This window comes from Panthera tigris, chromosome A3 (genome assembly GCF_018350195.1).
Source record: "Panthera tigris isolate Pti1 chromosome A3, P.tigris_Pti1_mat1.1, whole genome shotgun sequence".
NCBI lineage: Eukaryota > Metazoa > Chordata > Mammalia > Carnivora > Felidae > Panthera > Panthera tigris.
This window is the reverse complement of record NC_056662.1, coordinates 99,643,749-99,666,854: the sequence shown is the minus strand read 5'-3', so window position 1 is coordinate 99,666,854 and position 23,106 is coordinate 99,643,749. Positions and strand designations below refer to the sequence as shown.

The following is a 23,106-nucleotide window of genomic DNA, read 5'->3' as shown; positions in this document are numbered from 1 at the left end:
TCAACGTGGGGTAGGTTTTCACTTATTTCTCATGATTTCTCTTGATTATCCCATAACCATGTCATGATGCCTAATTGATTTTTTTTCCAGGTGTATATTGCTTGTGTTTGGCGTGTGGATCCTTTATATCCTCAAGTTAAATTATACTACCGAAGAATGTGACATGAAAAGAAGGCATTACGTAGACCCGGACCGTGTGAAGGTTAGATATTCCATTGGTGTGATTTAAATTAAAAAAGTTCCAGGCTTATACTTAAACAGAAATGTCATCTCTAAAGGGTTATAAATAAGTGGTCATGAAAGTTATAAACGGAGGGAAAATACTTCATCTTAGCCCTCCAAAATCAGGGATGACCCTCTCCCCCACCACCAAAAAAAAAAAAAGAAACCCAACCCACCCACCTACTCCCCCACCTACCCCCACACCTACCCCACAGTATTGTTCCTTCATTTACCGAAGTCGTGGCAGGAGGTGGGTTGCATTTGACACACCCCAGGGCACCTGTCGTGGAGTTACTTTGCTGTGATGTTGCCAGTGTACATGTTCTTAGAACAGGGGGAAGTTCTTTGGGTATCACCTGTCATTGCTGTGTTTTATTTTTCATTTTAATGATTTCACACTGTATTTCAAGATTTTTTCCCTTCAGTTTATATTCATTTTTCTAAATCAATTGACCTATTAAATGCTAATTTCACTGCTTAGTTGAGTAGTTAAATGATCCAGTAATGTTCTGTCCTGGACGAAAGAAGAGATGATTTTAAGTAAGGTAGCATGGCAGTAATGATAACCAACATGTATAGGTGCTTTACATACATTATTTAATTACCATCACGGCTGGGAGCTACTCCAGTGTTCTCTCCCTCTTAAAGACGATGGCTGGGAGGTTAAGCTGCTTGCCCAAGTTTACATGTAGTTTAGTTAACCAGTTTAGTTAATCTGGTTTAGTGTATACTGTGTAACTATTCTCAAAGTGCTTCAGCAATATAAACTCATTTTACCCTCATAGTAGGAACTGTCATTACCTCCGTCTCACAGCTGAGAGGAGGGGCGCGGAGAGTAAGTAACCAGTTTAAGGTTACCTTCACTAGTAAGTGGTGGAGTTGGGGCTTGGACTCGGCCGTGTGGTCCTAGTTCCACGTGACTGCTGTCTACCTGGGTAGGGGATGTCCCCAGAAAGGAGCCAGAAGTTATAGGGAGGGTGATGCAGAGAGTAGGAGGGAGCTTACATTTCTGACCTAGATTCAAGTCTAAATGCCACTTAGTCAAAAATGAGACCTTGGGCAAGTTACTTAATTGTTTTGAGTCCCAGTTTTCTCAGCTGTGAAGTGTAGACAACAATATCTGTATAATAGGGTAGTCCTCAAGGTTGAATAAGATAATATACGCAGAACTCCTTTTCTAGTCAGGGTATTTGTTCACGTGTTTTTACCTCAATCTGTATGTCCTTCGAAGTGCCTCACACACTATGTGGGACAGGTGGGTATAAACAAGGAAATGAAAATTAATACTTAATAATTACACTTTATTATAAAATATTATTTTTATGAAATATTCTAAAATAAATAAAAAAATAAACGGCACAGCTTGGCCGATGCAGAACCATTGTGTCTCACAGAGCCTGCCTTTTTGTGCTGTATCTGTCCCCAGAGGTTCGCTGACTCTGCTGATTTTTCCAGCATCAGCACGTCTGCCGTGGTGGAGCAGGATGTGTCTAGCGCCTCTGCTCAGGCTTTCCGCCTCCCCGTCTGGCTGGCCTTGCGGTCGCCCCGGTATCTGTGCGCTCTTCCCTTTGCTTCTCTGCCATGCTTATCCACATTCTCTTTCTCCTGTCCATTTCGTCAATCATGCCGTTAACCGTCTGACCAACTGCAAAGATAATCACTCTCGAGTCTCGTTTAATTGAGGAGAGATGGGAGCTCTCGCATACAAGGGTCCAGCACACCATTTCACAAGTACAAGGTGGGGAAGATGTGCTTTAGTATACCTGGGGTAAAATTAACTTGGCAGTTTTCGTGCCTGGCCAGCGCCATCGGTGTTGGCCTGTGCCGTGGCTGCGTACAGCTTGTCCTTAGCTACATTAATAGACCAGGGATGCTCTGCTTGTCCCTGCAGAGCTCAGACAAGTGCTCTGATCATTATGGCTATTACTCTGTAAAGTTCCCCAAGGAGTCCTAGTGACTCCGGAGGATGACCAGAGAAGAGACTCGAGACCATGTCCCTGAGGAACCTTTGAAGCAATGGGAACATTTGTGTGGCCCGAAGGAGAGAAGGACTGGTGGAGGGCATGTGGCAGCTACTGTCAGCAAGCCAGAGGCCTGGCCTATGGAAGGGTCCGCTCTGCCCAGGTGGCCTTAATGGCAGAGGTGCAGATCAGGGGATGGCGGCCAGGCTGAGAGGAGAAGCGTTTGATGGTCGGAGGCATCTACAGTTGGGATAAATGGGTGCCTTTGTGGCAAATCTCTAAAACTCTTTAAGCACAGCCAGGGCCACCCAGGTGCCCCTCCTTACCTGCCTTTCTATAGCCAGGCATGCCCCACTGTGGCTGGAGTAGTATTTCTGAAAATTGAATCTGATATATTGCTTCCCTGTTGCAAACTGTGATTTGTTCCCATTACCTTTAGAATGTCCAGACTCCTTAGTCTGGCCTGTAGGGCTCTTGGTGGCTTGGTTCCTGCCAATCCCTTCAGCCTCCTTTAGCCACCCCATGTTCCAGCACTGCCTGAACCGGGGCCTAAATCTTAAATGTTTTCACTACTCCTTGGCTGAGCTGCTTTCTTTCTTCCTCATTTTGGTTTTGTTGTGCACTTCCCTGGTAACTAATGACGAACATCTCCTTGCATGTTCATTGGCCATTTATATATCTTCTAAGGAGAAATATCTGTTCAAATTCTTTGCCCAATTTTTCATTGGGTTATTTGTCTTTTTATTTGTCTATTATTGAGTTGTAAGAGTTTTCTATATATTCTGGAGACCAGTCCCTTATCAGATACATGGTTTACAAGTATTTTCTCCCATCTTGTGGATTGTCTTTCCACTTTCTTCATGGTGTCATTTTCAGCACGAAAAGTTTCTAATTTTGATTAGGTCCAGTTAATCTATTTTTTCTTTTGTTCTTTGTGCTTTTGATGCCAGACCTCTGAAATCACTGCCTAATCCTGTGTTTTCTTCTAAGAGTTTTATAGTTTTAGCTCTTAAATGTAGGTCTTTAATCTGTTTTGAGTTAGTTTTTGTATATGATGTGAGGCTGGGGGCCAACCTTTTTCTTTTGCATGCGGATATCCAGTTTTCCCGGCACCATTTGTTGAAACGATTTTTCCCTATGTTTGCTACAATCTTTCTAACTTCTCTGGCTGGAGCCCCTCCCTCCCTTTGCCCCTCTGCTACTCATCTTTTACATCAAATCTCAGCTCAGGGGTTAGGTTTTCTCAGATGCCTTCTCTGATCATCCTTCTCTCTGTCTTCTAGAAGCCTCTTCATACCTTAATCCTAACATTTACACTGTAGTATTTTAACTGTCTTTCCACTTGTCCTTTAAGCAAGCCCTTGGGAAATGGGGATTGTGTGCTAACATTTTCTATTAATGAATATATCCTTAGGTATATTAAAGTCCAGGGAGAGGGGAGATATTACCGAACCATGGTGTGGTGTCTCATCTCTAAACTCCAGATTGTATAGAACATCCACAGTTAAGTAACAGGCAACTCTTCAAATATTTTTCAGTAACATCCATTAAGTTTAATGTCCCTTTAAGGAATAGGTGAGATACCTCCTCATATCCACCAGTAGACAGTAGACAGAAAACAAACAAACAAACAAACAAAAACCATCTTGCCATCCCCTTCCCTCTAAACCATGGAATATGAGTTCTCCATTTAGGCTGATGGGGCCAAGTTTTAAAATCTAAGTTCACTGCAGGACCAATAACAGCCTCTCAGGGCTGCCAGTGCCCTGCCCTGATTGGCTCCAATGAGGATTCTTGACCAATCCCTGGCAAAGGGGATGGGAGTATCTAATGGGCGAGGTCAGCTTCCCAAGCCCCACTGCCTGCCTAGAGAAGGGGTGATAACTGCCTGAACAGAATTATGTCTCCCTAAGAAGAAGGAACAGGAAATGGAGACCCAGTAGCAGTCCACAGTGACCACCACATCGAACCAGTTCTAAAAGATTCTAAAAGATCATTATTTTTTCCAATGATAAAAATAACACCAAAAATTCAAATAATACAGAAATGAATAAAGTAGAAAGTCCCTTGCAGTTTGTGGCGAAAGAGGGGGGAATCAGCTGATGGTTTTATAAGTCAAACTTGTTTGTGAAAATCTCGGTCAATTCAGAAATTAATAAAGTAGAAAGTGAAAGCTTGCTACAACCATGGTGGAATTAGGGATATTTTTTATTTCATTACTTGAGACTTTTTAATAGCTTTTTAACATTGTCGACGCTGTCAGAATGCCCCACTTTTCACAGTGGTCCTGACAGCTTGTCCTCTGCATGTGCCTCTGAGAGCTTGCCACATTAGACAGCAAGAGTTGGAGATCAGTGAGGATTTGGGTGGGGAATAGCAGGAGAGAAGACTGAAAATGAGCCGGGACCAAAGAGGGAAAGCCCTTGAATGCCACACTGAGCAGGTCCCCAATTTGATAGCTGGTCACGTTTCATTAAGGCAAAACCAGAAATCCTTTCTCAAGTCCCCGGAATGCAGGAAATGGCCAGGGAAGCTGGCCGGTGTGGTCCTGGTGTTCTCAATGGCTGTGAGGCGGTGTGCAGTATGAGCTCTCTGCAAAGAGAACCCTGTCTCCAGACTGTTGCTGGACATTGGTCCTTACCACCAAGAGCACTGGGGCAAATTTGAATTGTTGTAGATGTATGTTAGCTGAAGGTGGTCTCAAAGCCATGAGGCCCTGTTAGCTCTGTTGATGATATTCAGCAGCTAGCAACGTTAGTGGGACCCTGCTGACCCTGTTGGACTCTGAGCATTGCCTAGTTGTGCTGGGCCTGGCCTGTGTTAACACAGCTGCAGAAGTGTGCCCGTGGCTTTTGTCCTTTCTATTTAAGGACGCCCCTTAACGTACAGTTTCTTTAAAAAGATTCACAGTGGTCTCTGTGGGGACCCGGACACTTTGAAAGTACATTTCAGATGTGAAATTGCACTTAAAAATGTTTAAGGAGAGACAAGGGCACATTCATGTCAGGTCACAATCAGGTTTGGGCTGCGTGGTAGCAGCAGTTTGAACTTGGCCCTCTCTCTTCTCAGCTAAAAACCACATATCACCCTGAGGACTGCATTTTGTGCTGTATAGTTCATTATGGCCAAATGTGCTTCTCTCTGACTCTGCAGACCTGCGCTCACATAGCTAAGGTAAGCAGTATAACCTGGGCCGAGGTATTAGTCCAGGTGTCTGCACCTCTAGACCGATTCTTTTCCCCTCTTAGCGCTGCCTCCTTGCCCCAGATCATCCTCGGATATCAGAGATGAGGAAACTGAAGGCTTGACCGAGGGTTAGATCTTTAGTCAAGGTTACACTGCTGGTTGACAGATCTAGAACCGGGTCCAGCATCCAGATCTTCTGATTGGTTTTTCTTAATGGTTTACTGTGCCAAAATACACACACCATAAAATTTACTCCTTTCAAGCATGCAATTTTGTAGTGTCCGTGCACTTACACAGTTACACCACCATCACACCAGTCCAATTTTAGAACATTCCTTCCATCACCCAACGGGTAAGTTACCTCACCTGTTGTAGTCTGTCCCCACCCTCAGCCACCAGTCCCCGGCTGTCACTGACTGTCTGAGTTTTTACTGTGGTACTCTTTCTGTGACTCAGTTATTCAGATTTTGCCCTACTTTTTTAGCTGGGTAGGAGTTACAGATGGTTGACTTCAGTGTGAGTTACATGTGGCAGTAGCTTTGCTCACGGTTCTCCTACGGCTGTTCTCACATGTTTCAGGCAGAGTGTGTAATGCTGTGGGCGTCAGAGCAGCCCCTGGGAGGAAGAGGCCAGCACCAGCCTGGTACACATCTGGCATTGAAAGCGTCATAAGGTAGCCCATGCCCTCAGCTCACGTGGTCTGTGGCTGCATTGGGCTCCTACCCAGGTTTGGTGAGCTCTAGCCCCGAAACCCTCCTCCAACCTCAGTGCCGTGCCCTGTCCTCGACGTAAAGGACTAAAAGAGAACATTGCCTTTTACTAAGAATTATGCCATTTACTTCTATTTGGAGGACCATTATCCTAAAAATTCTGCAGTAGAAATGAAAGCAGAGACTGCCGAGGAAAATCACTTTGATTTTTTAAATACCCTTCAGTGAATTTTCACATTGTGGTTTTCCATGGCAAGTCGCCACCTCCCTGACAGTCGGAACTACCAGATGTCTGTTTATTCTTAGCTGTGGGCAGCCGGCAAGCTCAGCCTGGAAGACGGTTAAAACACCGAAGCCCTCATTTCCACGCCTTGATTTGAGAGAAGCGGGAGTTTCTGTATATTTTCAACAGTCGCCAGTTCTCTGCTTCCCAGTGGTCCTCCCAGTGATCCTTCCCAGTGGATGAATGCCAGCCAGACCCCTCTGTGTCCGTCTGTCCTTGCCTGCTCTGGCTTCCAGCTCTGGAGCTTTCTGCAGCAGGGCAGGGGAGGGTCACAGCCCCTTCTTTCATCACGGCTCTGGGAGGCGAGGTTCTCCTCCCCGGGCTTTTCTCATTCGAGCTGTGGAGGAGGTGGGGGAGAGGCTGGAACAACTTCTGGTTAGAAGAAATGGTCCCAGGGGCTTTCTCGGGGCCTGTCCACACCTCTAAATGAGGTGAAACGAAAGGAGCAGAGGAACTGCTGTCGCTGTAGACATTTCTGGTGGCGTTCAGAGCATGTGCTCACCCGGGACGGATGTAATCGCACCCGCGGTGAGTGAGGGCAGGCGCAGTCCCCGTCACAAGGTGATGACTAGGCCTTGTCCTCTGCCCCCAGTCTAGACAATTAAGTCTGAAGCCTCAAGTGGAGCTCTTTGCCAGAATGGAAATGGAACGAAGTTTCACTCCTTCCAAATGAAACTTTTAAAGAGAAAATTTGGCAGCTCAGGAGAGCCGAGCCCAGGTTTCTGGCTTGATCACCTACTTCTCTTTCCAGTCATGAGCCCATCACTCGTCTGCTCGGGGTTTCTTTGGGCACTTCTCAGAGGTTCATTTCTATCCTAGGAGATCTGCAAAACCAGATGCTTGACATGTCATTTTGGCCTTTTGTCCTCTAAAACTTGCTGTTCACAACCCTCAGGCCTGGGGTCTAGAGTCAGATGTGTGTGGTCTGTGTGGCTTCTCTGTTTGCCCTGCCCCTGCTGGTGGGGTGTTAAGTCCCTGCTGGGTGCACAGTGACATGGGCTTGGCAGGCCTTCCTTCCGGTGCTACTGGGGGTCACGACTGGTCCTTGCCTGGCTTTCCTGCCGATTCCTCACGAAGGTGCCAATTTGTCTTTAAACTCTTGTTCTCAGTGGTGGTGTTTGTGTGCTGCTCTGTGTGGACAGAGGCTGTGGTTTTAGGAATTTGGGAAGTAATCGGACCAGGTTAGCACACCAGCCCAGCCCTCTTACCGGCCATGCCTCCTTGAGCCCACACAGTGAAGGTACTGACGGCCATTTTGTGAGGTGTCGGAGATCTAGCAACAGGCCGAGGCAGTGGCTGGCATAATGTATGCAGCAGCATCTGTGCTCAGAGAATGTCAGTTCACCTTTTCAGAAACAGGGCCGCATCCTCAAGATGTAGACAGTGTACTCTTCCCAGATGCTAATAACTTTTTGAAGCTGTAATTTAAAAAGGGAGGGTGGGGGCTTTTGCTGTAGTAAGATAGAAGTTTTCCTACAAAAAATTATTATACAAAAATTAGACAATAAAAATAACAAGCCTCTGAGGAAGAACATAGTTGAGGCAAACATTTAAAGTTATATACAACAGGGGCGCCTGGGTGGCTCAGTCAGCTGGGTCTCTGACTTCGGCTCAGGTCATGATCTTGTACTCTCTGAGTTCGAGCCCCATGTTGGGCTCTGTGCTGACAGCTCAGAGCCTGGAGCCTGATTCGGATTCTGCCCCTCCTCCTCTCATGCTCTCTCTCGCTCGCTCGCTCTCTCAAAAATAAATAAACATTAAAAAGTTTAAAAAATAAAATTATATACAACAATGATCCTCATAATAGTATGGACGCAGTTCAAAAGACATGTTCAGTCCTAAAAATAAATATCCCAGCAAATCTAGGACACCATACATTCATGCACATAGGCGTTTGTATGTGCGTGTGAGTGAGAAGATAGCTTGGTGGGAGGAGGGGTAAGGCAGAGCCAAGGCTGCTGAATGTGGAGATAAGGACAAAAAGTACAGCGATGAGGGAGAACTTCCTGCCAAACAGTTTGGAGGCAGAATTTGGCCAGACTGAGCCAAGAGGAAAGACTGGGACGAATGGCCCTTTGTCCCATGTCCTTCCGTGGGTTGCTGCATTCATCTGGGCTAGAGTATTTGGCATTCAACAGTCGTTCATTATTTTAAAAAAATTTTTTAATGTTTATTTCTGAGACAGAGACAGAGCATGAGTAGGGGAGGGGCAGACAGAGAGGGGGACACAGAATCCGAAGCAGGCTCCAGGCTCTGACCTGTCAGCACAGAGCCCGACGCCAGGCTCTAACTCACAAACCGTGAGATCATGACCTGAGCCGAAGTCGGACGCTCAACCAACTGAGCCACCCAGGTGCCCCAACAGTCGTTCCTTATTGAGGCAAAGCATTAATGTGCAAGGAAAATTGTATACAAAACCAAGGCCAGCTACTTCTATGTTGACGTGACATTATTCCCTGGTTACATGTAGAATAACTTGCATTTCAGACTGTATGAAGCTCATTGCCCCAACTGGTAGGTAAATAAGCCTGTTTCTCATCCCGCTAGACAGGAACCTAAAATACATGAGATTTTTTAAAAATGTGGTAAAAATCACATAAAATTTACCATCTCAGCCATTTTTAAATGTGCAATATGGTGCTGTTAAGTGTGATATGTTATATTCACACTGCTATGAAACAGATTTCTAGAACTTTTACATCTTGCAAAACCTAAACTCTGTACCCATTAAACAATAGCTTCCCACCTGCCCCTCTCTCAGCCTCCAATAACCAGCGTTCTACTTCCTGTTTCTATGAATTTTAGTACTATAGAGATCTTATGGAAGTGGAATCAAACAGTATTTGTCCTTTTGTGACTGGCTTATTTCACTTTGTATAATGTTCTCAAGGTTCATCCATGTTGTAGCCTGTGTCGGGCTTTTATAAAACATGAAATACATCAGAGTATGTATTTCACCCCACATTTATTTTAGGAACAAGGGCAGGCTAGAGATAGGAGGTGGGGGTATGCGGACATGCTTTCCTTGTATAATGAAGTAGATATTGTTGAGTTTATCTCCTTGTTATGTGATTCTCTCAGGTTTTTTTCTTTAAGTTTCTGACCACAAATTAACTCTAAAAGGGAGATGTTTTGTGCTGAAAGACAGTAATCTACAGGGAGCTTTATCAGACATCCCAGGACACAGTGTCATCTGTAAGAGGGTATTTCTGATGCCTGAGAGGTTATTTTTTTAAACTCAGCCTGGTGTGATTTCATTCCAGAGAGCTCAGAAATATGCTCAGCAAGTCTTGCAAAAGGAATGCCGACCAAAGTTTGCGAAGAAGTCCATGGCGCAGTTGTTTGAGCACAGGTACAGCATGGACTTACCGCCTTTCGTGAAGGAGGCCCCCAAAGTGAATGAAGCCGAGTACAAGTACGATCCTCCTTTTGGATTCCGGAGGTTCTCCAGCCAAGTCCAGAGCCTCTTGGAGATATTGCCTGAGCACGACATGCCTGAACACTTAAAAGCAAAGAGCTGTAGGCGTTGTGTGGTTATCGGAAGCGGCGGGATACTGCACGGACTAGCACTGGGCCATGCCCTGAACCAGTTTGATGTTGTGATAAGGTACATGGGTTCACCTCTAAAGTTCAGTTCACTGCTGTTGGTGTAGTGCCAGCGACAGTGAGGGGTGCAGGAAGTGCTGCAGGCCCCTGCCTGCAGGGGATTTACTGCTTGAGGAGTTGAGACACAAATGTGAAATGATTGGATGCCCCCAAACTGCGCCGTATCGACCCTAATATGGCAGAACCTTTACAGAGGAGGTGAGGTTTGGAAGACTGGGTAGATTCAGGAGGAAGCCTGGGTGAGGCAGAGCCAGGAAGTGGATGTGGTGTTGGGGGGTGAGCTAGTGAGATGCCTGGCTTCGGGGAGCAGGGCTCGGTGTAGGTGCACCCCACGAGCAGTGCTGGAGGGATCGTGGGGAGCACACAGTCTGAACTCCGTTCATCCTAGATTCTCTCTGGTTTAGCCAGCTGAAAATTGTTTTCCTGATTGTAAAAGTAAAATGTGCTCATTCTTGAAGATTAAAAAAAAAAATACAGGAAAATGTAAGAAAGAGAATAACCACTCATAGCACAAATAACCAACCACTATTAATTTGCTGTGTTTTTTCCACTTTTGTTCTATACACATACTAATGAGTGCATTTATATTCTTATAAAGTATTTTGCTTTTTTAATCTAATATTATGAACAGTTTCTGAGGTCATTAAATATTTCTTAGAAAATTAACTCTTCCAAGTACTTACCGTTCCTCTAAATGAGAGTATCAGAAGTTATTTAGCTGTTCTGTTGTGGACATTTAGAATTTTTCAGTTTCTTTGTTATTGTGAAAATGCCTTGCACATTCTCATACTTAAGTCTTTATCTCTGATTATTTCCTTTCCAAGAATTCTCAGAATTGTTGGCTTAAAGATACTCGAATATTTTTAAGGCTCTTGATACATTTTAATAAATTCTCCTCATCTGAAGGATGTGTAGAACCAGGAGCATGATGAAGGCATGCTGGGCCTTCATCAGATTTGCTCAGCAGGAGCGTGTGGATTTGACCAAAGGCAGGGCAGGCGAGGGCTGGGGACTGGGTGTCGAGTTTGTAGTCCGTGCACGCGGTGTGTGGGCCTGGTGTGAGGCAGAAAAAGTGGAAATGGAGACTGAAGGGTCAAATCCGGGAGATATATTGAGAAAGTAAATTGGGGGACTTCCTGACAGCTTGACAGTTAATGGTAAGGGATGCCAGGATTTCTAGTCTGGGGTCTCAGGTGTTAGCAGAACTGCTGTCAGAAGCGGAGTAGTTGGAGGAAAAAATCTCTGGTTAGTGAGGGAGTATAACAAGATCCATTTCAAATATTCTGAGTCTAAAAGTGATATGTTCACATAATGCCTTTGTCCCCAGTAGCTGTGATCTCAGGCAAGTTTCCTAACTGTCCTGTGCCTCTGTTTCCTCATCTATAGATGGAGGAAATAATAGTAGGTACCTCATAGGCTTACATAAAGACAAAATGAGTTCACAGATGTAAAGCACTTAGAACTTAGGGTAAAGCATTTAGTGTCGGGCTTGGGGTAAAGGCTCAATGGATGTTAGCAGCTCTGTTTGGAGAATTTGTAGGATAGACGGGGGCTCTGGAGGAGAGGACAGGGGGTGTAAAGTGTTTGTGGGAATGAATCAGACTTTTGTAAGAGCCAAGATAGAAGAAATAGTTAAGAATCTAGATTTTTTTTTTCTTAATGTTTTATTTATTTTTGAGAGACTGAGCACAAGCAGGGGAGGGGCATAGAGAGAGGAAGACACAGAATCCGAAGCAGGCTCCAGGCTCTGAGCTGTCAGCACAGAGCTGGACACGGACTTGAACTCATGAGCCGTGAGATTATGACCTGAGCTGAAGTTGGACGCTTAACCGACTGAGCCACCCAGGAGCCCCAAGAACATAGTTGTTTTTTTTTTTTTTTAATTAATTTTTTTTTTTTTAAGGTTTATTTATTTTTGAGACAGAGAGAGACAGAGTATGAACCGGGGAGGGTCAGAGAGAGAGGGAGACACAGAATCTGAAACAGGCTCCAGGCTCTGAGCCATCAGCACAGATGCCTGTCGCGGGGCTTGAACTCATGAACCGCGAGATCATGACCTGAGCTGAAGTCGGACGCTTAACCAACTGGGCCACCCAGGCGCCCCTCAAGAACATAGTTTTAAGGCAGAAGAGGTGCCATGGGCCCCAGCGGCCAGAGAGCAGGAATGATGTGAGGTGGGGGGGTAGGAGTGGGGCCTCCAGGGTTATAAATGTTGGGGTGAAGAAGGATATAGCCCCTGCCTTTCATTGAATGCTTCTGTGTGCCAGACACTACCTTGTCTGCTTTAGATGTTCTTGTTCCTCAGTGGAGCCATCACTGTGGGCATCATAGATGAGCACCTTGAGGCACTGCAGGGCCCAGGGTCCGGGCCGGACACAAACAGTCCACATGCAGGGTATGAGGCTTCCAGAACCTAATCCCTGGTCCTGCGTGATCAGCTGAAAGATGCGTGCACAGGCAGCACTGGGGAGGCAGACGGGACCCCATGTCCATCTACTGGTCCGTGACTGGGATACAGGAAGAGAAAAAGAGAGAAGCCAGGAGTTGCAGGCAGTGCACACTCTGGGCCAGAGGAGAAGTGTGGCGGGAGTGAAGGGTGGCCCTGGGCTGGCCTTGCAGAGCAGTGGGATTTGGCTCTTCAGGGAGGAGGTAGGTGGGGAGATCTTAGGTGTGGAGCCCCCCACCCTGGCAGGAGGAGGGAGAGGCTGGGAGAGTGGGAAAGGGGCTGGAAGGTGGCCCAATGCCCAGTGGTGGCCCACACATCACCAGACTGGGGAACAGGGACTTCATGTGTGGGCATTGGGAGGCCACTGAGTGCTGGGGATAGAGAAAGGGTTGCTTAGCCTGATGATGAGGGAGAATATCAGTGAAGAAGCCTTTGCAGGTTAACTTTTCGGTTTGAAACAATTTCAAATTTAACAGAAAAGTTGCAGAAATAGTACAGAGAACTCGCATTCACCCTTCCCCCCAGATTCTCCAACCTGTAATGCTTTATCACATTGCTTTATAATTCTCTCTCTCTCTCTCTCTCTCTCTCTCTCTCTCCCGTTACTCTTCCGAACCCTTTGATAGTTGCAAATATCAAGCCCCTTTACCCCTAAACAAGTCAGTGTGCATTTCCCAAGAACAAGGGCATTCATTCTATTATAGAACTGCAGAACCACGGAACAATGTTGAGAATCAGGAAATTAACATCGATAAAATTTAGACGCTGTCTACATCCTTATCAGATTTCACCAGCCACACTGATAATGTCCTTTATTTTAAAATAAGAAATGGGAAAAAATAACCACCTCAGGGGCATGCCTTGCATTTAGTCATCGTGTCTAATAATATGATAATCCAGAGGTAGGTATCAGATCTAGAAGAAGTGGCAGCGGAATAGAGAAGGAAGTTGGGATACAGGTGTGATAATACAGGGGAAGAACCAGACAGACATTTTTTGAGATTACGAAACTCTTTAACTGGGTCAGTTTGCTTTCAGAAGAATTCTTACAATTTGCCCCCAAACAACGAGCCTGGTAAGAGCCTTTGTTGATCTGACAGTTGTAAGTGTCCCAAATCCTTGCTTTAAGGATGCACCTGGGCCTATTGCCCTCCTTGGTCCTGACCCTGTCGGTCTAAGTGTGGTTTGTGTCTGCCTTGCCCTGGTTTCTAGGTTTCCTTTCTGCTTATCTTTTTGAATTCCTGGCAAGAATCCCTCATATCTGAACACAGTGGGAAGCCTTCAAGGCAACATCACTGGTGCCCAGAGAAAGCCTAAAATATAATATGTTGGATTAGCTTGAAATGGCAGGACTACATGGGATTGCTTGACATTCAGAGTTGAGGTATGGGTGTCCCTCAGGGACGCAAGGCTGCTGGGAGGGATGCCTTCCTCCGGACCCACAGCCACTCCCAGTCCTAAAAATGCTGGGGACGCAGTGCAGGGACTTTGTATGATATGATAAGAGGGTTGATGGCTTGCTTTGTCAATTTATCTTTTCCTTTTTATTTAAATAGGTTAAACAGTGCACCAGTTGAGGGATATTCAGAGCATGTTGGTAATAAAACTACCATAAGGATGACTTACCCAGAGGGTGCGCCACTGTCTGACCTTGACTATTATTCCCATGACTTGTTTGTTGCTGTTTTATTTAAGAGTGTTGACTTCAACTGGCTTCAAGCAATGGTGAAAAATGAAACCCTGGTAAGCACTAGAAACTCAGCCATCTAGTATTCTTTCATAAGAAGTGGAGGGGTCTCTAAGTGTAATTACAGACTTTTATTTTTTAAGCAAACACAGTGGCATACATACAGTTGACCCCTGAACAGTGTGGGTTCGAACTGCGTGGGTGCACTTATGCACAGATTGTTTTCAGTAAATACAGTATAGTATTGTAAATATACTTTGTCTTCCTTAAGATTTTCTTAATAACATTTCCTTTTCTCTAGCTTACTTTACTGTAATAATATAATATATAATACATATAACATACAAAAGATGTGTTAATCGACTGTTTATATTATCAGTAAAGCTTCTGGTCAACAGTAAGCTCTCAGTTAAGCTTTCGGAGAGTCCAAAGTTATCTGTGGGGGCACCTGGGTGGCTCAGTTGGTTAAGCGTCCGACTCTTGATCTCAGCTCAGGTCTTGATCTCAGGGTTGTGAGTTCAAGGCCCCCATTGGGCTCCACGCTGGGCATGGAGCCTACTTAAAAAAAAAAGTTATATGTGGATTTCAACTATGCGGGGATAGGGTGGTGGTGCCCTAACCCCCACATCATTTAAGGATCAACTGTACTTTTGTGGTGTCTCTAAAATAACTACTCCCTTTGTAGAAGCACAGCAGTACTCCTTGTTGAGAATTACTTTCAGAATTTAAGGTTATGTCACATGTCGAAACTGTGATCATTACTTAAATGGGAAAATCAAGTTTTGAACCAAAATTGTTACTAGTGATCACCTACCTTACTCACCAGACTTGAGTTTACATGCCTTTTGGCTAATCGAGAAATTAGACTTACTTGGATGAGTATAAACCACTGTGGAGGATTTTCAAAAGAATATATACAAAACGTTTGAGGAATATTCCCAAAGAGATTCTCTAAAAATGCTCTGATAGGTGGTCCCCTTGTTGGAGGAAATTCACAGAATTCCAAAGGGGCAGATGTTGAGGAAATGGCCCTCACTTGGTCATATGCCCTTTTGTTTGTTGTAATAATTGATCACATTACTTTATGGTCCTACCCATGATGCTGAAATAGATTCCAGGAGCCAACTATCTATATACACACAAACTAGCCGTCTGCAAAATTAATAGGATATATTACACTTTTCACATAAGCTCCATGTGATGGAGAATTTGTATCTGCAAAGCCTGATTTTGCATAGGTTATGATGTGGACTTTCTGTTGTGTAGAAGTCGACCTAGTTGGAAGATGAAGCACCTATGAAATAACTTTCAGTTTCCAGAAGACTTCACAGGACTAGACAGATAGAGCAAAGCCATGGAGAGGACGCAGGGTGAGGGCCTGGTCGGAGTGGGTCACTCATACACTTAATACCCTTAAATAGGATCTGTTCACCTGGTCTCCCCAGGGACAAACGATGCCTTTCAATACTAAAAAGGCTTACCATCTCAGGTCATTCCCTGGGGAATTTCCTCCCCATGGAAACCAGAGCCGACGCTGCCCTTCGTCCTCTTGTCCAACACCACGTTCGTAAATCGGGTCCTTCGGGGTGGCTACTTTGAGTTGAGTTCTTGGATTTGCATAGATCCCGGTGACTTTGCTGTCAAATGCAGCAGACAAGCCCACATGGGGTCACGCCATAACTCTGGGCTGATTAGCAGGGGTGTGTTCTCACCTGCTGCTGGTGGGATAACCTTATTAAATACCCCTAATGATTGCCTGCCTTCTTTCCTTAGCCATTTTGGGTGCGACTCTTCTTTTGGAAGCAGGTGGCGGAAAAAATCCCACTACAGCCAAAACATTTCAGGATTTTGAATCCAGTTATTATCAAAGAGACTGCCTTTGACATCCTTCAGTACTCAGAGCCCCAGTCAAGGTTCTGGGGCCGAGATAAGGTATTGTTGCAACTGAAAGTTAACTGTTCTTCTCTGTGTTGAAAGGGAGACAGCTGTACAACTTTCACTTGGGCTCAGCTGTATACCCAGAAGAGTCATCCAGTGTAGAAATGTAGTCACTGAGCAGATAGATGCTCCGTGTGTGTTTACTATTCTGCATCTTGACTTTAGGGCTCCTCATTGTTTACCTGGCCTTTCCCCTGGTGACTCCTGTCTTCAGTACAGTCAACACGTTAACACTTAGGTCCCTGAGATGTTATTTAAGGTATTCCTAGTCGGTGACTCCATATAACTAACTGCTGGAGGACACTGAAAGACACTTTGGTGGTCTGAAAAGTTCTTTACATTTTTAACTCTGTGCGCTGCTTAAGCGAAAATTGACATTTATCTTCACTTTACAGGTGATGGTAAATAAAGTTCGCCCCCCAGAGCAGTGCTTTTCAGTTGATGCTTGGGTCTCATCCCACACTTTCTGCTTAATTATTCTGTGTGGTGGTCTGTACATTGGGACTGTCAAAGCCCCCTGGGTGATATTATTTTGCAGCCTAATTTGAGAACCTTTGCACTATATTGGCTGTTCACTGCAGTAGGGATTCTTTACCCGCATTTAGCCTGTGCTGCCACCAGGGAGGTGGCAATGGCTTTATCACCTATTTCTTTATGATCCGAATAGCTAAGCCTGTGTCTTTAAAACACTTTTTTAAAAGCTGGAAATCACAGCTTTAAAAATCGTTCTAATTTAAAAAAAAAATTTTTTTTAATTTTAAAAAATTAAAATTGTTTTTTTGAGAGTGAGAAAGAGTGCAAGTAGGGGAGAGGGGCAGAGAGAGAGAGAGAGAGAGAGAGAGAGAGAGAGAGAGAGAGAGAGAGAGAGAGAATCTCAAGCAGGCTCCACATTCAGCACAGAGCCTGAATCAGGGCTTGATCCCACGACCCTGGGACCATGACTGGAGCCAAAAATCAAGAGTCAGACACTCATCCGACTGAGCCACCCAGGCACCCCTTCCTTAAACAAACTTCCAAGCAAAATCTCCCCATATGAAGGAAAGCAAGGAATTTGGAAATGGGGGCCAGTGCTGCTGCTCACACTGAGAGCCTGAGATATTGCCCAGGAGATACCTGGGGCTGGTCAGGGTCACAGTTTGCAAACATTGAGCTAGGCTCTTAGATGTGGTCAACCAATAGGCAGATGAGCAGACTCTTCTGTTTGCCCTATGAATCAAATTCTAATTAAAAATGTTCTTTAAAACACCTATGTAAACTCTAAAGGAAGAATTCTGTGTTTCATAGGAAAAACAAATACCTAAATAGGCTCCTTCAAACAAAAACCCAGTTCTTTACTGTGATCGGTAACCGCTAACCCCAACTCTGGCTCCAGCCCCAGGCTTGAGCCATGAACACAGCTGAAGCTCTTCCCTTGGCAGGCTGCCGTTTTTCTCAGGCGTCTGCCCTCTCGGGTGCTTTCCTGCTCTCCCATCCCTAGGGAGGGCCACGTAGTTTCTGCCCACTGCAGGAGCATGGCCAGGACCAGTCTTTCTGGTCAGAAAATGGTTCCTTTTTCCCTCGCAGAGGATAGTGGCCCTGCCCCCTGGCAGGAGCTATCAGGGTCCATGATCCGGTTCACTATAGAATAGGTTGCTTTAGCTGCTCTTGCCCACCTGGGAGCACATTCGTTCCCCCAGAACGTGGACTTAAAACTTTTAGCCTGTTAGCATCAATTTTTTTTTAATTTTTTTAACGTTTATTTATTTTTTGACAGAGACAGAACATGAGTGGGGGAGGGGCAGAGAGAGAGGGAGACACAGAATCCGAAGCAGGCTCCAGGCTCTGAGCTGTCAGCACAGAGCCTGACGTGGGGCTCAAACTCACAGACCGAGAGATCATGACCTGAGCTGAAGTCGGATGCTCAACCGACTGAGCCACCCAGGTGCCCCTGTTAGCATCAATTTAACAAAGCAGTTAAAAAAAAAAAAAAGACTTACATAGACTTTGGCGAGATTCTTAAGTTATGAAGAGGTTTTACTATAAATATATTCAAGTATCTTTCAATACCTTTCGATTTCTCTATCTTCTCAACTGCCCTGTTTCTTTATTAAATTCCATCATATTTTTTAGACATAGGCAAATGCTCATTTGTGGTTTGTGTAGATTTTTATTGAAGAAGTAACCTTTCAAAAATGAGCAGATTTACTTTCAATAAAATATGAAATTACTGAACAGCAAATGGTATCAGAAACAAAGTTAGAACATAGAATAAGTGGGGGAAATTTTATCATATGTATGATAGTAAATACTCTCAAAGTACAGAATGATCTTATTACAGCAAAAAGAAAAGATGGGCCAATTTAAAAAATGAGGGAAAGATATGAACAGACATTTCACAAAGGAAGAAATTTATACTGCCAAGGAGTACATGATAAAATGTTCAATTTCACCAGTAATCAAATAAAAGTACATTAGAGCCACAATGACATTTTTTTCCTATTTTCTTAGCAAAGATTTAAAAGCTTGATAATGTCCTTCTTTGGCAGGAATACAGATAGAATTATAAGTTGGTACTTTTTCTGGATGGTATTTTGGCAGTAGATATCAGCTTTAAATGTGAATAGTCTTGACCCAGCAATTTTACTCTAAAAAATTTTATTATAAGAAAATTAGAGGGTTACGTGGCTGGCTCTGTCAGTTGAGCATCTGACTCTTGATTTTGGCTCAGGTCATGATCTCATGGTTTGTGGGATTGAGCCCTGCATGGGGTTCTGCACTGGCAGCATGGAGCTTGCTTAGGATTCTCTCTCTCCCTCTCTCTCTCTGTCCCTCTGCTCGATCATGCATGCACTCTCACTCTCAAAATAAATAAATAAAAACTTTAAAAAATAAAAATAACAATGTGTGTACAGAGATACATAGGGAAAAGCTTGAAAATGGACAACAAACTGCATTGTCAGGAACTTCCTCACGCATAGGCCCTTCCAGCAGACAGGGAAGTCTGCTGGATTAAGAGGTATGATCTTAGGGGATATGTTCTGTAGGTAACATGCTCTGAGTGGTTTTTGCAGTCAAACGCTCTACCCCTCTGAGTGGTTTTTGATAGTTTCTGAGTTTCTCTCCATATACTTGCCCCTATGAGCAGTTGACTTCATACACTCCTTCTGTAAACCCTGATTGAGTTTTCCCGACCTGCTAGGTGCTACGCTGGCCACAGGGTAAGACAGGACACTGCCGTAGGGTCTTATGGCTAAACAGCAGAAAGTCTTCCTTTGGGTTAATTTCTCTTGAATTCAGTGACTGTTGAGTTTCTTTTTAATGAGTGACGTAGATGCAACACACCAAGGAGCAAGAGGTGGCTTTTGACAAATGATGAGCTTAGTAGAAGCTCCTTAATCCTGATTAAACTATGAACTTTGAAGGGTTCGCTGTTGTTCCAGTTTACGGAAAAGGAGAGTTGTTTCTGGAAGCCACAGACCCAAGTAGGATGAACAAAGTAGGTATATTTATTTACATGAAAAACCATACAACAGAATGTCATTTGCAGGTCAGCAGTGGCCTTCGGCTGGTGCTTAGACAGCTTAAGGCTTTCTGTATTTCTCTCTGCCCTGTGTACTGTCTTCACCCAAAACTGGGACAGAGATACAGAAAGCACGATTCCCGATTTGCAAGTGGAAAGATGGTGGACAGGAGGGTGGCAGAGTGGCGATTCAGTCAGAATCCAGAATGGTTCAGACATTTGGCGCACTAGGCCAAAGTCCATAGGATAATGTTTTGGGAGGAACAAATGTGGAGACCCTTAACTGGGGCCTAAAAATTGCCCAAATCGAGGGTGGGCAGAACCTGGCTTAGCAGCTATACATGTGAAAAATGACCTGGAAGTGTTTTATTTGCCAGGAGTGTTGGCCTTGGGTGGGAGGTAGCTTCAGATAAGCCGTGAACTCAGTCTTCACTGGCAAGAACTGAGGCTGCTGTGTTCTCTGGCAGAGACTGTCCACAGGAGCCCGCAGGGAAGGGCCCAACTCCAGAAACAGGTCCCAAGAAAGACTGTGGAAGGTCCTGTGACCACTGATTCCAGAACGGACAGACCTTCTAGATACGTAGACCTTCTAGATGCGTGTCGTGTAAGAAAAGAAATGAACTTGTTTTTGCAGTTCCGGTCAGTACATGTAGGACCAGTAGGAAGAAGGCTTAGAAGGAACACTGTTTAGCTTGGTACAGTAACTGCCAAGCCACCTCTTGGTGGTGTGTGAAAAGTGTCCACATCACAGACCATGTTTTAGAGTGTAAATCCCTGACTTGGGCAGGAAGTCCGACTTCAGGATTCTGGGATCTGTAAAACCATGTCATGTCTAAACTTGTGGCCCCCAGAGCAGCCTGTGTTACTCTGCAGAGCATGGATACCCCTTGGAAATCAATGAATTGTGCTCCTAAGCCTTGTTTTGTCTTTTCCTTTTTTTTCAGAACGTCCCCACCATGGGTGTAATTGCTGTTGTCTTAGCCACACATTTGTGTGATGAAGTCAGTTTGGCAGGCTTCGGATATGACCTCAATCAACCCAAAACACCTTTGCACTACTTTGACAATCTCTGCATGGCTGCCATGAACTTTCAGACCATGCATAATGTGACAACAGAGACCAGGTTCCTCCTAAAGCTGGTCAAAGAGGGCGTGGTGAAGGACCTCAGTGGAGGCATCCATTGTGAATTCTGAACACAGAGAAACCTCACTTGAAAATGCAGCTCTGACTCTGAAGGCTGTTTTTCCTAGCCTTCTTGATCCATTTCATCCTGCAAATACTTTGAAGTGCAGCTGGTGTTTTTAACTTTTAATTTAAAAAAAAAAAAAGTTTAGCTCTTCCCACTTTGCCCCCCCCACACCTATTTATTTGAGGTCAGTGTTTTTGCACAAACTTTTGTAAGTTAATTTTGAGAATTGAATGGGAAAGACTTTTCAAAGAGACTTGTATGTAATGATGTTTTATTGAATTTTAAGAACGTTATTTAATTTGTAAAAACTCTGTCCATGTCTACTGCACACAGAATACCAGGTAATTAAGTGGAAGGAGAATGGAGGTCACTCCTTTGATGAGAGTCCTGAATGCCTGATTCTGGTTCCTTGTTACCGTTTGGTAGGACAGATGTCGGGGCACTTCCAGGATGATGTGCTCAGTAGCTAAACCACTAGTCCTGGTTTGGCCATGCTGCTGCGTGAGGCCTGGGCCAGTTGGAGAAGTTCACAGTCCCTTTCTGTTGTCGGGTCTGCCTTCTGTCAGAAGACTTGCAGGAAACAACCAGGGGAAACAACGTCCGTGGTCGGGGAGGGACACAGAAGACATTTTCCAGGTCTCCTGCATTCTCTGAAGCCACCTTAGGCTACAGAAGCCACCATCTTCCCTGAAATGATGACAACTCTTGAATTTCTTGAGTTTTTTTTTTTTTTTACTGCCCTTCCCAAGCACTTCAGCGTTAACCTGAGGTGTTCCACTGTCTGCCTGAGGTGGCTTATCAAAATTAGGGTATAATCTTTGTTATCCAGAGTTATAGAAGAATAAACCCTTTCCAAGAATAATCATGTCTTCTGAAACACTAAAATAAATTGCCTATTTAAAAAAAATTTGGGGGGGGGGGCGCCTGCACGGCTCAGTTAAGTGTCCGACTCTTGATGCCCACAGGTTCGTGAGATCAAGCCCCACTTGGGATTCTCTCTCTCCCCAACCCCCCCCCCCCGCCGGCCCTCCCCTGCTCACACTCCCACTCTCTGTCTCAAAGAAAAAATCAACTTAAAAAAAATTTTTGTCATGCCTACCTGGCAGTGTGTTCCAGGTAGTGTGCTAAAAATTTTAAAAAAGAATTTAAAAAGAAGCTTTTGGGGAGCTCCCACAGTCTACTTAATTTGAGTCTCAAAAAAAAAAAAAAATGTCTGTAATCTGCCTGAAATGTCCTTGGTGGCTGCCAGGTGGGGACCTCAGTGTGGGATGCCGGCAGTGAGTGACAGAGGGACTGCATTCCAGACAGCACAGGGACTGCTGGAGAGATGTTGAGTGGTGAGGGGCGGTGGCTTCCTCCCAGAGAACAGGCTCATTCCAGCTTCTGTCTGTTAATTGGTCCTGTCCTTGTCATCAGAAGATCTGCATCTAGTGTGCTCCCTCCCTGCCACATATGGGTTCTCATTTCTCCTTGTGCTCCCGCAGCCCGGCAGCAGTTGTGACACCCAGCCCCTCTGTATCTTTGCATCTGCCACGTCCCGACCGCGCGCAGGGGGAGGGGCCAGTCCTAACAGACAGGCACCCTTGGATTTCCAGGGCCCTGGGGTCAAGGTTGGAGCCGCCAACGTAGCAAAATAGTAACTCTCTGGGTGGGAGACTGGAAATTTTCTATGGGTTTTGCTTTCTATTTTATCAAATACTGTTTAAGAGGAACTGCTTTGAAATTTTCACCAGCTAAATGGCTTAGCTTTGAGAATTGAGACTCAGGAAGATGGCCCACGGCTGTCCTGTGTGACCCAGGTAAGGCCAGGCCTATACCACCCATCTCCAGCCCCTCATCCTCCAAGGGCTACTTGAAGCCTGAATTTTTTTTTTTTTTAACAATTTAACAAAAGCCAGAGTTTGGAACCTCCTTAGACACCTTTCCCAGTGTTGTGAGCACTTGCGCACGGGCCCCTGTGGATTCGTGTCCCACGGCCCTGCAAGGCTGCTGGGAGGTGTGTAGTTCCACGCCCAGCACTTGGCCAGCGTTCGACCACTGTCAGGCCTGGCCCCCTCCCCACCCCTCCCCTGGATGTCCTTTTTTGTATCCTTACATTGCTTTACCTGTGCCTCCTGCATTTTAATTACTGGCAGGGAGTAAGTGCCCTGAGTGAATAAAAAGGCATAATTTTTTCAAAGACCTTTTATGGAGTCCATCAGCCAATTGGAGTTGATCAGAGGCCATCTTCAAGAACTTTTAGCACTTTGGCATTTCGTTATTCGCTAGAAGTTGCTTCTTGGCTTTGGAGTTACTCCTCCCTTACGCAACCCCACGCACACTTGCTTTTTACACTTCTGGGCACTTCAAGATGTTGGAAGGTGGATCTCCAATAACGGG

General features: G+C 45.0%; 1 protein-coding gene across 6 annotated transcripts in view; it reads left to right on the top strand.

The window, feature by feature from the left end:
• ST3GAL5 (ST3 beta-galactoside alpha-2,3-sialyltransferase 5) overlaps positions 1–21,589 on the top strand; it is a 50,793-nt gene extending 29,204 nt beyond the window's left edge. For 2 of the 6 annotated variants that reach the window (XM_042981887.1, XM_042981888.1), the window contains exons 3-8: positions 91–202; positions 5,253–5,357; positions 9,626–9,969; positions 13,971–14,157; positions 15,875–16,033; positions 20,483–21,589. In XM_042981887.1, coding sequence (XP_042837821.1) covers positions 91–202; positions 5,253–5,357; positions 9,626–9,969; positions 13,971–14,157; positions 15,875–16,033; positions 20,483–20,731 — 1,156 coding nt within the window. In that variant the 3' untranslated portion in view covers positions 20,732–21,589. Of the gene's footprint in view, positions 1–90; positions 203–5,252; positions 5,358–9,625; positions 9,970–13,970; positions 14,158–15,874; positions 16,034–19,440; positions 19,515–20,482 lie in introns of all 6 variants that reach the window. The other 4 variants (XM_042981891.1, XM_042981889.1, XM_015537605.2 and 1 more) reach the window with 4 other exon arrangements.
• Positions 21,590–23,106: the final 1,517 nt, after the last annotated feature.